Source organism: Budorcas taxicolor, chromosome 10 (assembly GCF_023091745.1).
Source record: "Budorcas taxicolor isolate Tak-1 chromosome 10, Takin1.1, whole genome shotgun sequence".
NCBI lineage: Eukaryota > Metazoa > Chordata > Mammalia > Artiodactyla > Bovidae > Budorcas > Budorcas taxicolor.
In genome coordinates this window covers 77,213,267-77,232,861 of record NC_068919.1, presented here as the reverse complement: position 1 = coordinate 77,232,861, position 19,595 = coordinate 77,213,267, and the positions used below count along the sequence as shown (strand labels likewise).

General features: G+C 38.7%; 1 protein-coding gene across 3 annotated transcripts in view; it reads right to left on the bottom strand.

Annotated features, from left to right (window-relative positions):
* Positions 1-19,595, bottom strand: part of GPHN (gephyrin) — a 547,726-nt gene that overhangs the window by 49,507 nt on the left and 478,624 nt on the right. For all 3 annotated transcript variants that reach the window (XM_052647154.1, XM_052647155.1, XM_052647156.1), the window contains 2 exons: positions 18,849-19,002; positions 2,629-2,750 (listed from right to left, as the gene is read on the bottom strand). In XM_052647154.1, the coding sequence (XP_052503114.1) occupies positions 2,629-2,750; positions 18,849-19,002 (276 nt within the window). The remainder of the gene's footprint in view (positions 1-2,628; positions 2,751-18,848; positions 19,003-19,595) is intronic.

Below are 19,595 nucleotides of genomic sequence, written 5' to 3'. Positions count from 1 at the left end.
CTGCATTTTAAACCATTTACTCTGGGATTTTTCAATATAGCACTCTAAGGCTGAAGAAGTTTAGATTTGCATCAATTGTACTTTAAAAAACTGTTCTCAGTTTTATGTAAGGTATACAATCCAAGAAAAGAATACACTAAAGATCTGCTTATTCTCAGAATTGCCTATATCTTGCTTATAGTTTTGTTGTTCTTTATATGCTGTTTTCAAGGTACATTAATTATTGGGAAACGTCTATAGCAAGTCAACAATTAGCCCCAGACAATCAAATATTAGCTTAACAACACAGTAACCTTTTAATGGTGTTTTGGCTTTCATAGAAAGACAATGCAGCATGTAGTATATATATCAAGTTACTTCCTTTTTAATACAAAAGTACATTAGGAAGAGAGAATGAAGAGAATTATAGTCTAGAACAGCTTAAGCTAAAAACGATACACACAAACAAAAAGCACCTTTTACCTAATGATAGTTCTTAGAGCTCATGAACACACTTGGTGGCAGGGGCAGAGCCAGCAATGGGTAGGAAACAAATTCAAAATCTGGTGAGTCTGTTTCTTAGAACTTCAGGCCTGCTCTGTGCTGCTGGAACTCCTGGATTCATCCTATTTCTTTTCAGAAATTAATTTTTGTCATCTTTAAAGGTGTGTCTGCATCAGGATAATTTTTAGATGCCTGAAATTTATATGACTGTCTCTGAGAAATGTATGTTAGGACTTGCTAACTTAGGCTGGCAGCAGAGGGGCAGAAGGAAGTATAAAGGAAGGGATGTATGCATATTTATATTTTGATGATAACCATCCATGTGTGTGCATCTGTTGATTGTACAATAGGAATGCACTGTTAAGTATTCAAAGGAAACATATTTCTTTAATAGTTTACAACAGATAATGCTGAATCCTCTTAGAAGTATTATCCTTGGTGAATGCTGTTGCTTTATGTCTTACTTTTAATTGAACATTAGGGAATGTAGTATTTTAATCATAACTCTGCCAATATCTTTATCTAGAGGACTGTTGCCATTTTTATCTTTTCTGAAATTTTTGTCACCAAGAAGGCAGGATTGTATATTTTTTTTCCTTCCAGACTGAGTTGGTACAGTGTATTATAGCTTTGGGACTTTGAAACAGTAAACATTCCTGATGTGTGAAACAGCATGATACATAACTGTATGATCATACTTCCATAAAAATGGATGCTTAGCTGTGCAATGCACAAATTAACCTAGGATGACACATCAAATGGTAAACTGCCTGTGATTATGAATGACTTCGCTTTTTGCATTTTTTTGGTTTCCTATTACGCACGTTAACTTTTAAGAAATAAGTGTTATCTTAAAAATCTTAAATTAGAAAAAAAAGACAAGTTACTGGTCAGGTCCAAATTTAACCCACTCCTTGTCTTTTCAGTGGGTTCTTTCTTTCCCTTCCCAGGGCTAGGGAGTCCGAGTCAAGTTAATACTGGTGATCTGTAGTACTGACTTTACCAGCATGGGTTCTAAGTTGGCTGTTTACTTACCTGTGGACTTCTCTAGCACAAAACTTTCAGGTAATTATAAATAGTGAATTAAAAAAATGTTTGAAGATATGTCTAACAGCCTCTACTCCAGTATTCTCAGAGAAAGAAAAAATCAAGAGGTAAGAAGAGAACTTTAAAAGGTGAGATTAACATTAAAAACTATTACCTTTCAGGTTATTGGCAAGATGCTGTGTGTTAGGTTTGGACTACACTGTGTCCGGTTTATAGGTGTCTGAACATACCTTGTGGAATGGTAGGGCAGAGCTTCTTCAAAAGCACATTTGAGTCTTGGGAAAGCACTCATCGTTACAGAAGAAGGAGTCAGGCATAATGAGCTTTTCTTAGTGACAAGGTGGTGATAAGACAGCAAGAGGCAGTTATGGGTGACAAATACATCAGGGTATCCGTCACTCAGATCTGTCACCTACCTTTGCCTCTAGCAGGCTGATATTTGAGGGTTACTAAGGGCAGGCACACCTCTTGTGAACTGGAAACAGCGCCTGGTGAAAGGTGGCATGTTGCATAGAAGGGGCTGCTCAGGAAGAGCAGACTTGTTTTTGATCACAAGTGAGATGCAGTTGGAGATTTAGAGAAATACGTGGGGAATTTAGCAGACAGCTGAGTTAATTGAGTAAATGGGGGTAATGTGCTCTTGGAGATGGGCAATTATAGTCAATGTTCCTCCCTTTGTACTAACAGGTGGGTGAAGCCTGGAGAAACTCAAGTTGTACAAGAATACAAAAATCAATACAAAAGTCCTAGAAAATAACTGTACTTAAACTTCAAAGCATCAGTTAGTGCTAATTTTGACATTTCTCTCTTACTCATCTCACCTGTATCTTCCTTATCTTTCTTGAAACTAGTAAAAGTGTGAATAGGAAGAGCACCCATAGCAGAGCAACGTATTCCTCTGGTTGTAAAAGGCTTTCCAGAAAAATGTCTACCACTAAAGGAAATAGACACCTCCACAAATCTTTGGCTTTTGAAGAATGAAATAAGTGGAAATTATGGTATTAAATCCCTTTCTCTTTAGCAACAATCTCACCTAGTTAGTATCCCCCAAATTTGTATTTGTACCACAACAACTTCAAAATAAAATCCAATACTTACTTGTCTCCCACAATTCCCAAGTTGATTGTGGGGTAACCATGTTCCTGAATTGTTGCTAAGAGGGTTGAACGATTGCTGTCTCGAATCTTTCCTGGTAAGAGGTCATCTTCAGGATTTAGCAACTACAAAGCCAAAAAAATCACCACAAATTATTTTCTTAGGATAATACTGCCTATTGTTAATGGAAAAAAAAAAATAGATCTAATAAACAGAGTTTAGCATATCTAGCACCTACAACATTGTCTGGCACAAGAAAGATAAATGCTCAAAGGATCTTTGGTAAATAGTGAAAGCCAGGAGAATGAGAAAACATTTCTCCAGAATTAAAAAACATGCAGAAATTCAAGTGACTAAGTAGTAGGCCACATATCACACCAGCTTTGGTTATAATTTGACAACATAGTGCTCTGCAGATAGTGGCCTTCCCACTGGCTGTTTTACTGGGTCAAACTGAAAACAAAAACAAAACACACACAACAACAAACTTTCTATTTTCTCTTTCACTATTATTTTCTAATCTTTCACTGAGAATACTTAACGTAGAGACATGATATTCTCAAGTCTGAAGAGACTGATATTTTATCTTTTCTTTCAAGCTTTTGTATATCTTTTTTGAAGCGGGATCAGTAATACTGAAAAAGTTAAACTTATTTGAAGGAGACAGAGCCAGATATTTTGTCTCTATTAGCAAACTTACACAAGTAATACTTAACTGCACACACTCACAATTCCATGACTTTGAACTGAATCACCCTTTAGCGATTTAATATCTACAATTATATGTCAAAAAAGAAAATTATAAGAAGTTTCTTTTATGTCAGGGTGTCCTAGTGAGGCAGTGTGGCACAGTAGCAAGAGTCTACCTTATTCAGGTGAGGTTCAAATTCAAACTGCCCAAATATGTTATGCCATAATATTCCCATTTATAATACACAGTAATAATAATAACTACCTTGAAAGGCAGCTATTAGGACTGAGATAATGAACACTCAGTTAATATAGACAAACAGAAAATAAATGCAATTCTCTGTCCTTTCTTTATTATATATAATATTGAAAAAGTACCTAGTTCCAATTGTCCTTAATATTGTTACTTCTACTTGCTAGTATAGATGGAATCAGTTGACAATGTGAACATAGATTTACATTAGATTATAAAATACTGAAGAGGAGGAGGTCCTTAACACACGCACATACACTCAACATGCAACTTTATACAATTTTAAGATGTACTTTGATTTCAGAAAATTAGAAAATGAAAAAAAAAGTACATCTTTGAAGCGAGAAAACCTGGAATATTATCTTAGGAGGCTGAAGACAAGCCTGCATACTTCAGACACTTAGGCTGTTAATATGGTTAATATCAAGGACTTTCTATATCAGTACTGCCAAGCAGTAACCTCAAGCCCCTTCAGTCTTTCCTTCTGACTCATTATAGTGATACCATGTGGCTGGACTTTTGGCTTTATGTTGGAAAAGTAGTAGCTTTTCAACCAACTGTCCCCTTAAAATATCTGGAGAAAAACTTTGATCATCTTATTCACTGCCACCTGGGAGACTTCCCTTCAAATCCTGTACTAATCTAACTTAATCAGATGCCATGTGACACTGCAACCCACTTGTATCCTTTGTCACTGGCAGAGCTGGGAAAGAGCTATTGCAGTACTAATATAGGTTGATTTTCTGATCTTAATTAACACATAGTTATTGAACTTATTATAATTTTATAAAGGCCAAGACTTACAGCTTTTTAACTGCATTAATCAGACAAGTTCCAATGGAGAGAAAAGATTTTTTTCACAAAGGATACTGACCACCAACTAAGGAATAAGATTTCCCTGTTAATAGGGCATTTTCTTTGCCATTCATGTTCCTCTCTGTTATTTTGCTGCACAAAGTTCCAGAAATAATAGAACAATTAGAGATCACTGGCTGTTTGTCTGTAAAACTGACATAATGAAATATTAGCTAGTTAAATGAGAGTGTGGGATTTCCAGTGCATTTTAAGCATTTTCAAAGAAAATACACAGAATTGAATGAAAGATTATAAGGTTGCATACACTAGAATAAATTCACAATATTCCTCGTTAAAATGAAATCTAATTTTCTAACATCTTCTGGTCATCTCTAGAATGATGCTTGAAACTTACTATAGTTAAAATACAAAAGAAAAACTACCATAGAAAGTAAAAAAGATAACCCATTATCTTCATATCTTATTACTTTCTTATCTGCCAAATGCCAAATTTCAATTTCCTGTTTCTGTTACCGTCAATGGTGCCATTGTATTTCCAGCTTTCAAACATTTAACCTTTTTTTTTCCTTTGTAGTCTACTATCTTCCCAAAGGTTTCAATCCTTAATCCTTACTCCATTCCTCAATGACCCTAGGTTTCCATTCACTCTCTTATCAACTCCCCATTCGTCTGAATTTCAGGTATTCAATATATCTGAATTTCTTCAAAAGCCTTATAATTGGCTATCTTGCCAACAAACTTTCTTTTTGAGAGATAAAATAGATACATCAACTTGCAAAACAGGCAAACTATACCAAACCATGATATTTAACACAAACTATCTTAAGTCAAATTGTTACAACACAAGCTTATTCAGACCTATATATTCCTATAATATCATGGACAAATAGAGACAATGGTAACTCCATATGGACTCTTACTCCAAAGAAAAAATGAAGCTGTTTCAGCAACTTAGCTACTTTACAAAATGTGATCAGTCTCTGCCTAGACCACATTTAGAAACTACCTTAAAACCACCCCATGACCAATCCCAGTCCTGAAAATCCTTTAAGTATCCTTTTGAGGGTGTGGCGCAGGAGCTGCTGAGAGGAGATACCCCACGTCCAAGGTAAGAGAAACCCAAGCAAGACCACAGGCGCTGAGAGAGGGCATCAGAGGGCAGACAGACTGAAACCACAATCACAGAAAACTAGCCAAACTGATCACATGGACCACAGCCTTGTCTAACTCAGTGAAACTAAGCCACCCAAGACGGACGGGTCATGGTGGAGCGGTCTGACAGAATGTGGCCCACTGTAGAAGGGAATGGCAAACCACTTCAGTATTCTTGCCTTGAGAACCCCATGAACAGTATGAAAAGGCAAAAAGATAGGACACTGAAAGAGGAACTCCCCAGGTTGGTAGGTGCCCAATATGCTACTGGAGATCAGTAGAGAAATAACTCCAGAAAGAATGAAGGGATGGAGCCAAAACAAAAATAACAGCCAGTTGTGGATGGGACTGGTGATAGAAGCAAGGTCCGATGCTGTAAAGAGCAATATTGCACAGGAACCTGGAATGTTATGTCCATGAATCAAGGCAAATTGGAAGTGGTCAAATAGGAGATGGCAAGAGTGAACGTTGACATTCTAGGAATCAGCGAACTAAAATGGACTGGGATGGGTGAATTTAACTCAGATGTCCATTATATCTACTACTGCAGGCAGGAATCCCTCAGGAGAAATGGAGTAGCCATCATAGTCAACAAGAGTCCAAAATGCAGTACTTGGATGCAACCTCAAAAAAGACAGAACGATCTCTGTTCGTTTCCAAGGCAAACCATTCAGTATCACAGTAATCCAAGTCTATGCCCTGACCAGTAACGCTCAAGCAGCTGAACGGTTCTATGAAGATCTACAAGACCTTTTAGAACTAACACCCAAAAAAGATGTCCTTTTCATTATAGGGGACTGGAATGCAAAAGTAGGAAGTCAAGAAACACCTGGAGTAACAGGCAAATTTGGCCTTGGAGTACAGAAGGAAGCAGGGCAAAGGCTAATAGAGTTTTGCCAAGAGAATGCACTGGTCATAGCAAACACCCTCTTCCAACAACACAAGAGAAGACTCTACACATGGACATCACCAGATGGCCAACACTGAAATCAGATTGATTATATTCTTTGCAGCTGAAGATGGAGAAGCTCTATACAGTCAGCAAAAACAACCCTGGGAGCTGACTGTGGCTCAAATCATGAACTCCTTATTGCCAAATTCAGACTTAAATTGAAGAAAAGTAGGGAAAACCACTAGACCATTCAGGTGTGACCTAAATCAAACCCCTTATGATTATACAGTGGAAGTGAGAAATAGATTTAAGGGACTAGATCTGATAGACAGAGTGCCGATGAACTATGGACGGAGGTTCGTGACACTGTATAGGCGACAGGGATCAAGACCATCCCCAAGAAAAAGAAATGCAAAAAAGCAAAATGGCTGTCTGAGGAGGCATTACAAATAGCTGTGAACAGAAGAGAAGTGAAAAGCAAAGGAGAAAAGGAAAGATATACCCATTTGAATGCAGAGTTCCAAAGAATAGCAAGCAGAGATAAGAAAGCCTTCCTCAGTGATCAATGCAAAGAAAGGAAAACAATAGAATGGGAACGACTAGAGATCTCTTCAAGAAAATCAGAGATACCAAGGGAACATTTCATGCAAAGATGGGCTCAATAAAGGACAGAAATGGTATGGACCTAACAGAAACAGAAGATATTAAAAAGAGGTGGCAAGAATACACAGAAGAACTGTACAGAAAAGATCTTCATGACCCAGCACGATGGTGTGATCACTCGCCTAGAGCCAAACATCCCGGAATGTGAAGTCAAGTGGGCCTTAGGAAGCATCACTATGAACAAACTATAGCTATGTGGAGGTGATGGAATTCCAGCTGAGCTATTTCAAATTCTGAAAGATGATGCTGTGAAAGTGCTGCACTCAATACGCCAGCAAATTTGGAAAACTCAGCACTCTATCAAGGTGATGCTCTCCCTTGTTCAGAAATTTAATATACCCAGCTTTGTATGATCAGCAGGTTTCCCTGTACTAGGATCATGATAGTCATGAAGTCCCCACCACACTTAGGGAAGACCCCATGCCACCAGTATTCTCATTTTGGTTAAATTGCACATCACTGAGGTCTTCTGAGTCTCTGTGTTTGGGGAAGTTGTTATCTATGATGGTAAGTCCAGCATTTACACTAAGCTCTGATCCTTTTTTCTCTCCTTGACTGGATTCCAAATTCAACTTTTCAAGTTTCCAGGAAAAGTATAACAAATATTTAAACTGGTCAGAAGTTAAACTAAGGAGAGGAAGGCGAAAGAGCCCACAAATTTCTTCTCCTCTTGTACTCAGGCAGGCAGGCCAGTCAGTTCAGTTGCTCAGTTGTGCCTGACTCTGCAACCCCACGGACTGTAGCTCTCCAGCCTTCCCTGTTCATCACCAACTCCTGGAGCTTACTCTCTTAAACTGCTGTTGCTTTTTATCTCCTTCAAGCTTTGGTGACAGCTTTATTCTTGGGATCCTGAAAGGGTCATTCACAAAGCAAGAAAGCTCAGGAAAAATAGGAAGATGGTTAAATTTTGAGCTATGGAAAAGTTCTCACAGATGCTGGTTTCCAGAAAATAAAGGTGGTTGGAAGATTTCATTGTAAGATTTGGGTGGGGCTGTTTAGAACTAGTGACACTGCATTAGAGCTGGGAGCCTGTCCAGCCTGGAAGACTCATTTTATAGACAGTGCGGCAGGAATACCAGAGAGGAGCAGCAGCACATTCCAGATAACTTAGTGATGAAGTTACAAGTAGAGGGCTTCCCAGGTGGTGCTAGTGGAAAAGAACCCACCTGCCCATGCAGGAGACATGAGACATGGTTCAATCCCTGGGCCTGGAAGACCCCCCGAGAAAGAAATGGTAACTCACTACAGTATTCTTGCCTGGAGAACCCCTAGAGAAGCCTGGTGGGCTACAGTTCCATGAGGTCACAAAAAGTCAGACATGACTGAAGTGAAGTAGCACGCACTGATCCTTTTTTGTTGAGCTCTCAAAGTTAGCTGAAATTTATTTTGTTTAGAAGGGGAACAGAATATGCCACCTCCAAATGAACCTCTTTGGTACGTGGATTATTTTGAGCTGTAGGCAATCAAACCATAGCAGACTCAACAAAAACTTTTATGATTTCCTTGACTGCCTAAGAAATTAGATAGGGGACCTGGCCCAGAAAAAGAGCCATTACCAGGAGAAAATTTTTCACCTGAAAGACCTACCTGTATGGCAGGGCGAACGACTGATTACAAAACATCTGCTCTTCTCATCTTCCTGTGAACTGCCCTTCTCCTGCTTTGACGTCCCAGGGCCTTTCCCTTTCTCAGCTCCGATTGGCATACAAACCTCAATTGCATGACTGCTTTTAAGTCTCATATTTTTATGGGATTCCTATATGTACAAGATTAATATTTCTCCAGTAATCTGTCAATTTAATTATTAGACCAGCCAAAGAACCTAGAACCATATATGGAAAGTTTTGTGCTCCCATTCAGTTCAGTCGCTCAGTTGTGTCCTACTCTTTGTGAACCCACGGACTGCAGCATGCCAGGCTTCCCTGTCCATCACCAACTCCCGGAGTACCCAAACTCATGTTCACTGAGTCGGTGATGCCATCCAACTATCTCATCTTCTGTCGCCCCCTTCTCCTCCTGCCCTCAATCTTTCCCAGCATCAGAGTGTTTTCCAATGAGTCAGCTTTTTGTATCAGGTGGCCAAAGCACTATTCAGGGTTGATTTCCTTTAGGATTGACTAGTTTGAGCTCCTTGAGTCTCCAAGGGACTCTCCAGAGCCTTCTCCAGCACCACAAGTGGAAAACATCAATTTTTCAACGCTCAGCCTACTTTATAGTTCAGCTCTCACATCCGTACACGACTACTGGAAAAACCATAATTTTGACTAGATGGACCTTTGTAAGCAAAGTGATGAATCTCCTTTCTAATATGCTGTCTAGGTTTGTCATAACTTTTCTTCCAAGGAGCGTTTTAATTTCATGGCTATAATCACTGCAGTGATTTTGGAGCCCAAGAAAATAAAGACTGTCACTGTTTCCATTGTTTCCCCATCTATCTGTCATGAGGTGATGAGGCAGGATGCCATGATCTTCATTTTTTTGAATGCTGAGATTTAAGCCAGCTTTTTCACTCTCCTCTTTCACTCTCTTCCAGAGGCTCTTTAGTTCCTCTTCACTTTCTTCCATTAGAGTGGTATCTGAGGTTGTTGATATTTCTCCTGGCAATCTTGATTCCAGTTTGGGATTCATCCAGCATGGCATTTCATATGATGTACTCTGTATTTAAGTTAAATAAGCAGGGTGACAATATACAGCCTGGACATACTCCTTTCCCAATTTTGAACCAGTCCTTTGTTCCATGTCCAGTTCTAACTGTTGCTTCTTGACCTGCATACAGGTTTCTCAGGAGGCAGGTAAGGTGGTCTGGTATTCCCATCTTTTTAAGAATTTTCCAGTTTGTTGTGATTCACACAGTCAAAGGCTTTAGTGTAGTCAATGAAGCAGAAGTAGATGTTTTTCTGGATGATCAGAGTACCTGCTCTTTGTTGCAAATTTCTATATAACCTGACCCGCCCCCCTTCCTTGGAGCAGTTCTCTCAAGGTTACTTGAGACACTGTCTCCTGGGCTTGAAGTCCTAAAAATTCTCACCCAATAAAAGGTAACTCCATTGTGACTATTTTTTAAGTGGACAGTCTGAAAGTACTTTTAGAACAGAGGATGAATATTATTCTGAATATTCAGTGATTATCATTTTTATTGTTATACATTGCTTCAAAATTAAATTTAAGTAAAAAACCAAAACATTTGAAATCTCTTTTGTTAAACCCTCAGGAGGAAGTTCTCTGTCTTATTTGTCAAAGAGAAATCACTTATTTTAAGAGACCTCCCTCTTTGTTTCTGTTCTTCAGAGATTTAACCCTATGGTCTTGATGGAATTGTCAAGGGGCCCAAGACTGTTATCATGATTTACTTTCTCTTTTTTTAATGTACTGAAATGGAGTTGTCTGCATCTAAGACTTTTCTCGTCTTAACACAGGGAAGATATTAGACTTCTATATGTCAGTCACTATTTCCACATCCATTGCACACAGCTCCCTTACATATCATTTCTTTCTTTTTTCCTCTTTAGGAAAAATTAATTATCAAAAGTCAATGACTTAGTGACTGAACAACAACAAAATACATTTAAAAATAGTTCACATGGTAAACGTTTTGTTATGTGTATTTTATCATAATTAAAAATGAAAAAAATGTCACTGATGACCTTGGTAATAAACATTTTAGGGAAGAATGATGCCTTTAAAAAACAGTAGAAACTAATACCACTTTGTAAAGCAAGTTATACCCCAACAAAAATTTAAGTAAATAATTAAACAACAACACATTAAAAAAAAGGAGGGGTAAGTCAGGAAGGAAGTACCCCACGCTTTATAGTAGGAAGGGAAAAGTGATGAGTGAGATTAGGCAATGGTGGAAGATGAGATTGTTGTTCACTCACTAAGTCATGCCCGACTCTTTCTAGCCCCGTGGACTGCAGCATGCCAGGCTTCCCTGTCCTTATTTCCTGGAGTCTACTCAAACTCGTCCATTGAGTTGATGATGCCATCCAGCCATCTCACCCTCTGTTGTCCTCTTCTCCTCCTGCTCCCAATCTTTCCCAGTATCAGAGTCTTTTCCAGTGAGTCGGCTCTTCACATCAGGTGGCTAGAATATTGGAGCTTCAGCTTCAGCATCAGTTCTTCCAATGAATATTCAGGGTTGATTTCCTTGAGGATTGACTAGTTTGATCTCCTTGCTGTCCAAGGAATATGAGGTGGAAATATCCAAAGGAAGTTGTAAATGAAGGCTTGCATTTACAAAAGAGGTTAAAATAAGGGCTTTAGATATGAGAAGCCGCCTGCACATATTTGGCATGAGAAGAAAAGTCTAAGGGAGAATCTGGAGAGAGTGGAGGACACAGCAGAGAACAGCATCTTAAGGGAATTTTCCAAGTAGGGAATGGAGAAAGGCATAATGAGGATAAAAAGTAGTTGTCAGGATATCAAGAGAGAACTGTCATAGAGCACTAGGAATGAAGTAGTTTCCAGGTGGTGGGTGAGGAATGTGTCTGATGTCAAATGATATATACATGGTAAGGAGGATGAATATCAGAGCAGGTTTTGGAGGTTAGGAGGTGATGAGTATACTCAGGAAAGCAGTTTTTATACTAATGGGAGTCTAAAGGAGACCAGCCCTGGGTGTTATTTGGAAGGAATGATGCTAAAACTGAAACTCCAGTACTTTGGCCACCTCATGTGAAGAGTTGACTCATTGGAAAAAGACTCTGATGCTGGAAGGGATTGGGGGCAGGAGGAGAAGGGGATGACAGAGGATGAGATGGCTGGATGGCATCACCAACTCGATGGACGTGAGTCTGAGTGAACTCCGGCAGTTGGTGATGGACAGGGAGGCCTGGCGTGCTGCAATTCATGGGGTCGCAAAGAGTTGGACAAGACTGAGCGACTGAACTGAACTGAACTGAATGAGATTTGGGAGTCTGAGTAGAGAGTGGAGAGTAAGGAAGGAAAGGCAGTATTGCTGACCTCTCTTTCAACAAACCTAGTAGCAGATAGGAGGTGACTATGCAGTAGCTCAGTGAGGAAAAGTGGTGTTTAAATATAGGTTCTCTTGTGATAGTGGTAATCTTTGTCTATTTGGATGCAGGAGGATGAACCACTAGAGAGAAAATAGAGAACCCAGAAGACACAGGAAATAATTTAGCGATCAAAGTTCTGAGGAAGGTGCGAAAAAGTAGGCTTAAAAGTAGAAGTATTGCTCTTAGGAAGGAGAAGTACCTCTTCTTTTTAGATTGAAAGAAAGGAATATAGTTAAAGGAATGGGGAAATTTTTGAGGTAATGAGACGGGAAGAAGGGGGAGCCCTCATAGTGCTCAGTTTCACAGATATATTTATTTTTAAGCTTCACCTTTCCCCACGAAGGTAGTGAGATTATCTGCCAAGAGCTGAAAGCAGGGCTGCTGCTGAGGTTTGAAGAGGGGGTAGAATGTATGAATGAACTATCATACTGGATCTGAAAGAATGTGCTAGAAAACCAACAAGACAGTTACATCAGAATTACTGAACAACTTTAAGTTCCAGGTTGCCACTAAATGCCAGTAATTTGTAGTTGTTCAGGTAATCATAGTTCTATGAATTTTATTCAGTACTGTTTTTCTGCTTGGGAACAAAAATGGAGAAAGTGGAGAAAGGAGTCATTCATTTTGGGTTTCACCATAGTAAGCAAAGGAATAAATTGAAGGAGTGAAGCTATCTGAAGTGTTAGAGAGGGCAACTTCCAAGTGGTGAGTCATGGTATTTAATCTGGACAAGAAATAAAGTGTGGCTAAAAGAAAAATAGTGGAGAAGGAAATGGCAACCCACTCCAGTATTCTTGCCTGGAGAATCCCATGGACAGAGGAGCTTGGTGGGCTACAGTTCACGGGGTCGCAGAGTCGGTAAATCTAACCTGATAGGTTTCAGAGACTTCCATTAAAAAGTTGGGGAAATGAAATTTAAGGAATTGGGAAGCATTGTGGAATAGTGGAAAAAGGTCATTACAGCAAAAGACAGGTGTGAAACCAGGCTTAATCACTTGGATGAAATATATGATGTTGGGTAAGTTGCTTTGTTTTTGAGCTTCAATTTTCTCTTACATAAAATGAAGGGTAGTTGTATTGACCTCATAGTGTTGCTTTAATCATAAAGCACATAGCAGTACTGGTCACAGTAGACACCCAACTTCTTATTTTTTTCTCTTACTAGTAGGGACAAAGATTTTAAAGATTGTACTTTTATAGCAACAGCTGCTTGCGGCAGCCCCCAAAGAACACTATAGGGAGATTTTAGACAGACCTTATGTGTCTAAAGTATAAACTTGTTTGTACAAACACCTGTTATTAGAGTGGCCAAGGGATTTATAAAAGATGGAATAAAATAAATAGTGGACATAAATACACCTAGTTCTGTGTGTATGTGCATGAGAGAGAGAAAGAGAGAGAGGGCTGCAGAGAGGGAGGGAGAGACAGGGAAGGATGTGGGGGGGGATGAATAAAAATGAATGAATGAGTTATGGATTATGGCTGAAGGTGACTGAAATTATATGAAAACTCACCATCTCTGGAAGGAATACTTATTGCTAGTACTTCGGTAACTAGGTAACAATCATACAATCTTGATTTCTTGAAGCTAATGGCAGCTGGCAGACTGCTATCCAGTTTAAAGATCTGTAAGTTACCATCTACAGTTTCAAGGGAAACAATATATTTTATGGAATGGAGAGATGATGTCATCAAGAGTCAAAATTAGAAAATAAAACTTGGAAATATAAAGCTTGGGGAAAGAGGAAGAAGGGACAGCTGCCTAAGTGTAAAAGTTACACCTCCTATCTTCTATTTATACTAATTTCCTAGGTGACCTTACGCAGTCTCATGACTTTAAATACTATATTTATATATATGTACTATTTAAAAATACTATATATATATGCTGATAACTTTCAAATATGTACCTTTAATTCTAACCTTTCTCCTAAGCTCCAGACTAATATGTTTAATTGCCTACTCTTAATTCTCGTAAGTATCTCAAACTTAACATTTCCAAGGAAGAAGCCCTGATTTCTGCTGCCTAATCTTTCTTATCAGGGTAAATGATAACTCTCCTTAGGTCAGTTATCAAAGCTCAGGTCAAAACCTTAGAGTTCATCTTGACTTTTAACTTTCTCTTATCTTCTACTTTGAATTCTCTGGCAAATCTTTTTTGCTGATTTTACCTTCAAAATATATTCTGGATCTGATTACTTCTCACCATCTCTACTACCATTCTGGTCCAAATCTCTTGCTGGAGTACTCTTTCCACAGCCTTTCAACAGGCCTCTCGGTCCTTCACCTTCTCCCTCACATATGCCAAATCATTCATATAGAAGACAGAGGAAGCATTTGCAAATTTAAGATATTTCATGTTCCACTTCCTCAACACTGTCTATTTAGAATAAAAGGATCTCATTTCTGTTACCTCTCCCACTTCATCTCCTTTCACTTTGCTACCTTCCCACTATTCTTCAGCAATGCCTTCATTGCTGTTCCTCGAACGTGATAAGCATGCACCATACTCCAGGGCCTTTGTGTTTGTCATCCCCTCTGCTGGGGACACAACTCTAGTCACATGGCATGTACCTTCAATGTCTTCGAATTTCCCCTCTGATTTCCCTCATCAGTGAGGCCTAATTAGTCTTTGTAAAACAGAGGACTCTATCTGTCTGCCCGTCAGGTCCAGACACGAAAATCAAAACTCCTATAGCTTTTTCAAATGGAGAGAGCGGGAAAAGAGAGGAATTACTGCATGGGATTGGTTGTAAGTGTGTTGCCAAGTTGGAGAAACAAAAGAAAAAAAGTATATCACTAAAGATCAGTAATTGCCAGAAGTCACCACTGTCCCCGGGGCTGCTGGAGCAGAGATGCTACTGAGTTGAGGAGATTCTACTGCTGCTGCCTTTTCCCACCTTCTAATATCATGTTAATGCATCCCAATGGCAAAACATACCTGGACCACAGAGAAGAAGGCCTAAGAAATTGTGTTTTCAGGCTTCCAGTTTTATTGTATAAGGGAGAGAATAAAAGGGTTGATATGGAATAAGTTTCAATAGATTATACTGAATATAATTACATTATTCAATAGAATTGAATATAATGAATAATTGGTATTGAATAAAATTATTATATACCTGGCATATACCTCTTTCACTAGCAATCTTTATCATCTTACTCTGCTTTAAAAATTCATACAATTTACCACTGTTTGTTTATTGACTATCCCCCTCCTCCCATCAGAACATAAATTCTATAAGAGCAGGGGCTTTATCTGTCTTGCTTGCTGCTGTGGTCTCCAGTACTCAGAATATTATCTGGCATCAGTGTGATAGCATGCTGAGAGAGGAGGGGTTGAAAGAGTGACTGCCTCAGTGGAAAGGAATATTTTATCACTGACATTGTTTAGAATTGCCAGTGCATGCCGATAATAAAGAACAGAATGACTTGTAGTTAGTTTTACTACTGTTTTCTAATTTTCTGCAAAGAGTGTGTTCTTTTATGTGAAGTTAACAAAATCCTTTCTCCATTTCTAAGGCCAAATTTGAACTTCGGTTAACTTTCTACCTCAGTTTCTCTGGAAATTTGACCAAAAAAAAAAGGTCAACTTGTTAGAAGACAGCATTTCTTATGGTAAAAATGGTTTCTGAATAGTAACTTGTATATGGAATAGAAGGGATTACAAATGAATCCATAATGGAAAGCCAGGCTTTGGGCTTCCATGAATGTGGTAACATTTGAAACTGGACATTTCCCTTGTAGGGACTCTGGAAACTGCCTAAGATTGTTATAAGAAATACTGATTCCTATGTAGGGCATGGTGCTTTTATGCTGATGGCTCTCATACTCTTCTAGTAGAACTCTTATTTCCTGCACTTAAATGTTACTTAAGAAAAAAGAGAACAGTTGTTGTATGGCTGTGTGAAGTACTATGATGACTGGTCCCACTGAAGAAAGCCTGATGCTCCCCTCCCAAATGCTGAGTTTCCTTTTTAATATCTCAGGAAACTGGTTCAAGGTATAGATTATTCCTATCTTCTAAGTCTGATGTTTACTTAAGAGATCCTCTGGTGGGTATTTCAGCATGTAACAGATGCTCAACAAACATTTATTGAGCAAATGCATGAGGTTGGAAATGTATGACCACAATTATTTAATTACCGGATGCTATTACTTAAATTTCAACATGCACAGTTTGTCAAAATTAACAAATGTCTACATCAGCTATTCTGTGTGAGTTATAGTTTGCAACTCTGGCTTCCCAATTTTAAAATGATTCCTTCACCCTGAATAAGCTCATGTAGTCACAAAATACAAAGCAGGTTCTGACTGAGTCTACACAGACATCTTGTATGGCATTCTTTGGGCTGCCTAAGGCTACTGTTCTGCTTATCAATATACCACACTGGATTCAAGAGGTGGCATATGTGAAGCCATACTTATCAGGAGAAATCAGAACTAATACTTAAGTGGAGCTTGTGCTGTGAGTGAGTAAATTATAGACTTATCATATTAATATACAAATGTAATTACTTCTGGCCCCTTTGATATAAATGAACAATTTTTTTCTTACTGTTTTCCAGCTATCTGAGGATCTCAAGCCTTCAGGAGAGATACTATGCTTTATTTATCTCTTTTATCTCTAGTTTCCAGTATAGTGTCTGGCATAGAAGTACTCAATAAACATTTGTTGAACTATATGGTGACAGAGTCATAAATTTAATAACAGCTAACTTTGGATGGGAGTAGGGAGGAATGTCATAGCTTCCCTGGTAGCTCAGCTGGTAAAGAATCTGCCTGCAATGCAGGAGACCCCAGTTCGATTCCTGGGTTGGGAAGATCCCTGGAGGAAGGCATGGCAACCCACACCAGTATTCTTGCCGGGAGAATCCCCATGGACAGAGGAACCTGGTGGGCTAGTCCATGGCGTTGCAAAGAGTCGGACATGACTGAGCAACTAAGCACAGCACAGCACAGGGAGGAATGTCAAACTACATGGAACTAGAGATCATGGAATTTAAAAGCATTATTCCCTTGGAAAACCATGTAAGTACAGCAGGCCAGAAAATGAAGGGAAAGAGAGTCACACAGGATGTATCAAAGCTTCTTCAAAGATAATCAAGTCTATAGGGGCAGGGAACTAAAACTACAAAATCTTCTTTAGGTTCTACCATGTAGGTACCATCTCTAGTCTCATCCTGTCACTATTCCCTACTACTAGTAAATAGTCTTAGTAAAGAGTATAAAAGGTAGCTTAAAAAATACTGCCAATGTACTCTGGGGGAGTAACTGAGAATCCAGACCTACAAAGTCATTAGGAGGAAAACAAAAAATGTAGCTTAAACAAAGTTGCCTAATAAATAGCTGTCTATTAGTTTGCTCATTCTACCTAGCTTTCCTAAGGCCCATGAGGTCACTTAGATGCACAAAGCATACACATAAATCTCAAATAAGAACAGTTCATTAAGTCAATCAGTTGAACAGAAATTTCTTTCTGATGCTAAACATAGTGTTGGTTGGTCCTAAGGATAGAAAATCATCACTGTGTAGATCAACTGAAAAGAATGTTTCTTTTGGGTCAGTCAATAGTTTTAGGGAATGACTAGTACACCTATTTAGAGAAGGAAATGGCAACCCACTCCAGTGTTCTTGCCTGGAGAATCCCAGGGATGGGGGAGCCTGGTGGGCTGCCGTCTATGCGGTCGCACAGAGTCGGACACGACTGAAGTGACTTAGCAGCTTAGCAGTACACCTATACTGGGAAGTAAACAGATGTAGAATGCTGATTTATCTCTCCATTATCAAAAAAAAATATTCTTTTCTTCTGACCTTTCCAAAAGAGCTATAAGGGCATTAGACCCTTGAAAATGTTCATTTCCAAGTCTAAGAAATGAAAAATAATGGTAGCAAATGGATTATTTTCAGAATGTTAGAGATTAAAAGAGAGATAGAAAAAAAAAATCCTGTTAATCTTTTTAAAAATAGTTTACGATCTTAAGGAATAACTTGAAAAAAATCGCAGTAGTTTCTGATTCTGCTTTTAGGCTTTGAATTTCCAGCAGATTCACTTTTCAATATTCCTAGTTTGGCCTTATAGCCTCCAACTGAAGTTCTGTATAACCTAAGCAAAGAGGGAACAGAAAGTTTTTCAAAAGTTCTCAGAATACTGACTACATCTCCCTTCCTAAATTAGGACTGAAATGACATTTTGACATATTCTGAATAGCATGCCACTAGAGATGCTATCTTTGGAGAGAAAAATGATTTTCAAATCCTTCCTGGTGACTAAAGATCACATGGAATGTTAAGCAAGAAAAAGGGCTAGCCATGGTGTCCCAATTCATTGAATTACTTCTCCCACAGAGGTGGCCCATCATCTCAGCAGCAGAGCAGGCACGATTCACTATACCAGCAGACTAAGTACTAGGTTTGCACAACTGAATATCTACAGCTAGCAGTCAACATTCTGTTTATATGTACTGAATGTGTGGAAGGCCACTGGTTGTAATATTTCATTCTAGTAAATGGAAGGGAACGCTTCTTAATATATAGTTTCTAGTTCTTCCTTTTCATCTTCTGTACTTGAACTATCCCGAGGCCCATTTATTATTCCCTTGTTACAGAAATGTGGTAAGATCTATAATCCTTAATATTCTATTTATAATATAGAACACAGAATATCAGAAATGCTTTTCTCTGAAAGTCCCACTACCCCTCTTCCCTTATCACAACCCGCCCCTCCCCCCGCCTTTTTTACCTCATTCCCTGTTGACATGACTGCAACCACTGGAAACTTATTAACTTCAACCTCTGTAACACCTACAGTTGCCAGAAGACCAATCTCTGAGGGGCCCATGTGGGTTCCTTTGGCCAAAACGCATTCCCCTCTTTTAATATCATGGCCAATGGGTCTGAAAATCAAAGCAGAACCATAAGCAGTATGACTAAGAACAATATTTTCTCAACTCAGAGGGAAACTTTAGTGTCAGAGAAAGAGGACACTCAAGGGTGAAAGGGGAAATGAGGCATGGAACAGAGTGCTAAAACGAAGAGATTTTTAAAACTCTATGCTTTTTTAATTAAAAAAATTTCATGTCAATGTATGGCAAAACCAATACAGTATTGTAAAGTAAAATATAAATAAATAAATATATAATATAAAAAAATTAAATCACACAATGGAAGACAGAAATAGATTAGTATCTATTGCTGTTAAACAGGAATATGCTACTTTATGTTTGAAAATTCTTTTACAAATTGCTTTGTAACACATTATAGTCAAAAACACCAACTGCAAACTTTCTTTGGTGTAAGGCAGGCATTTATACGAAAGTATCTAATGCCATTCCAGAGCTTGTTAGCCTGGTGGTGAAGAGAATGATGCTGATAAGGTGACAGCCATGGAGATAATTTCCATTAGGCCACTCAGACTGGCCCAGTTTTGTGGCCACCCCATTCACTTTGCCCCCACAGGAGTGGAAGAAGTGTAGCTTTGTTACAAAAT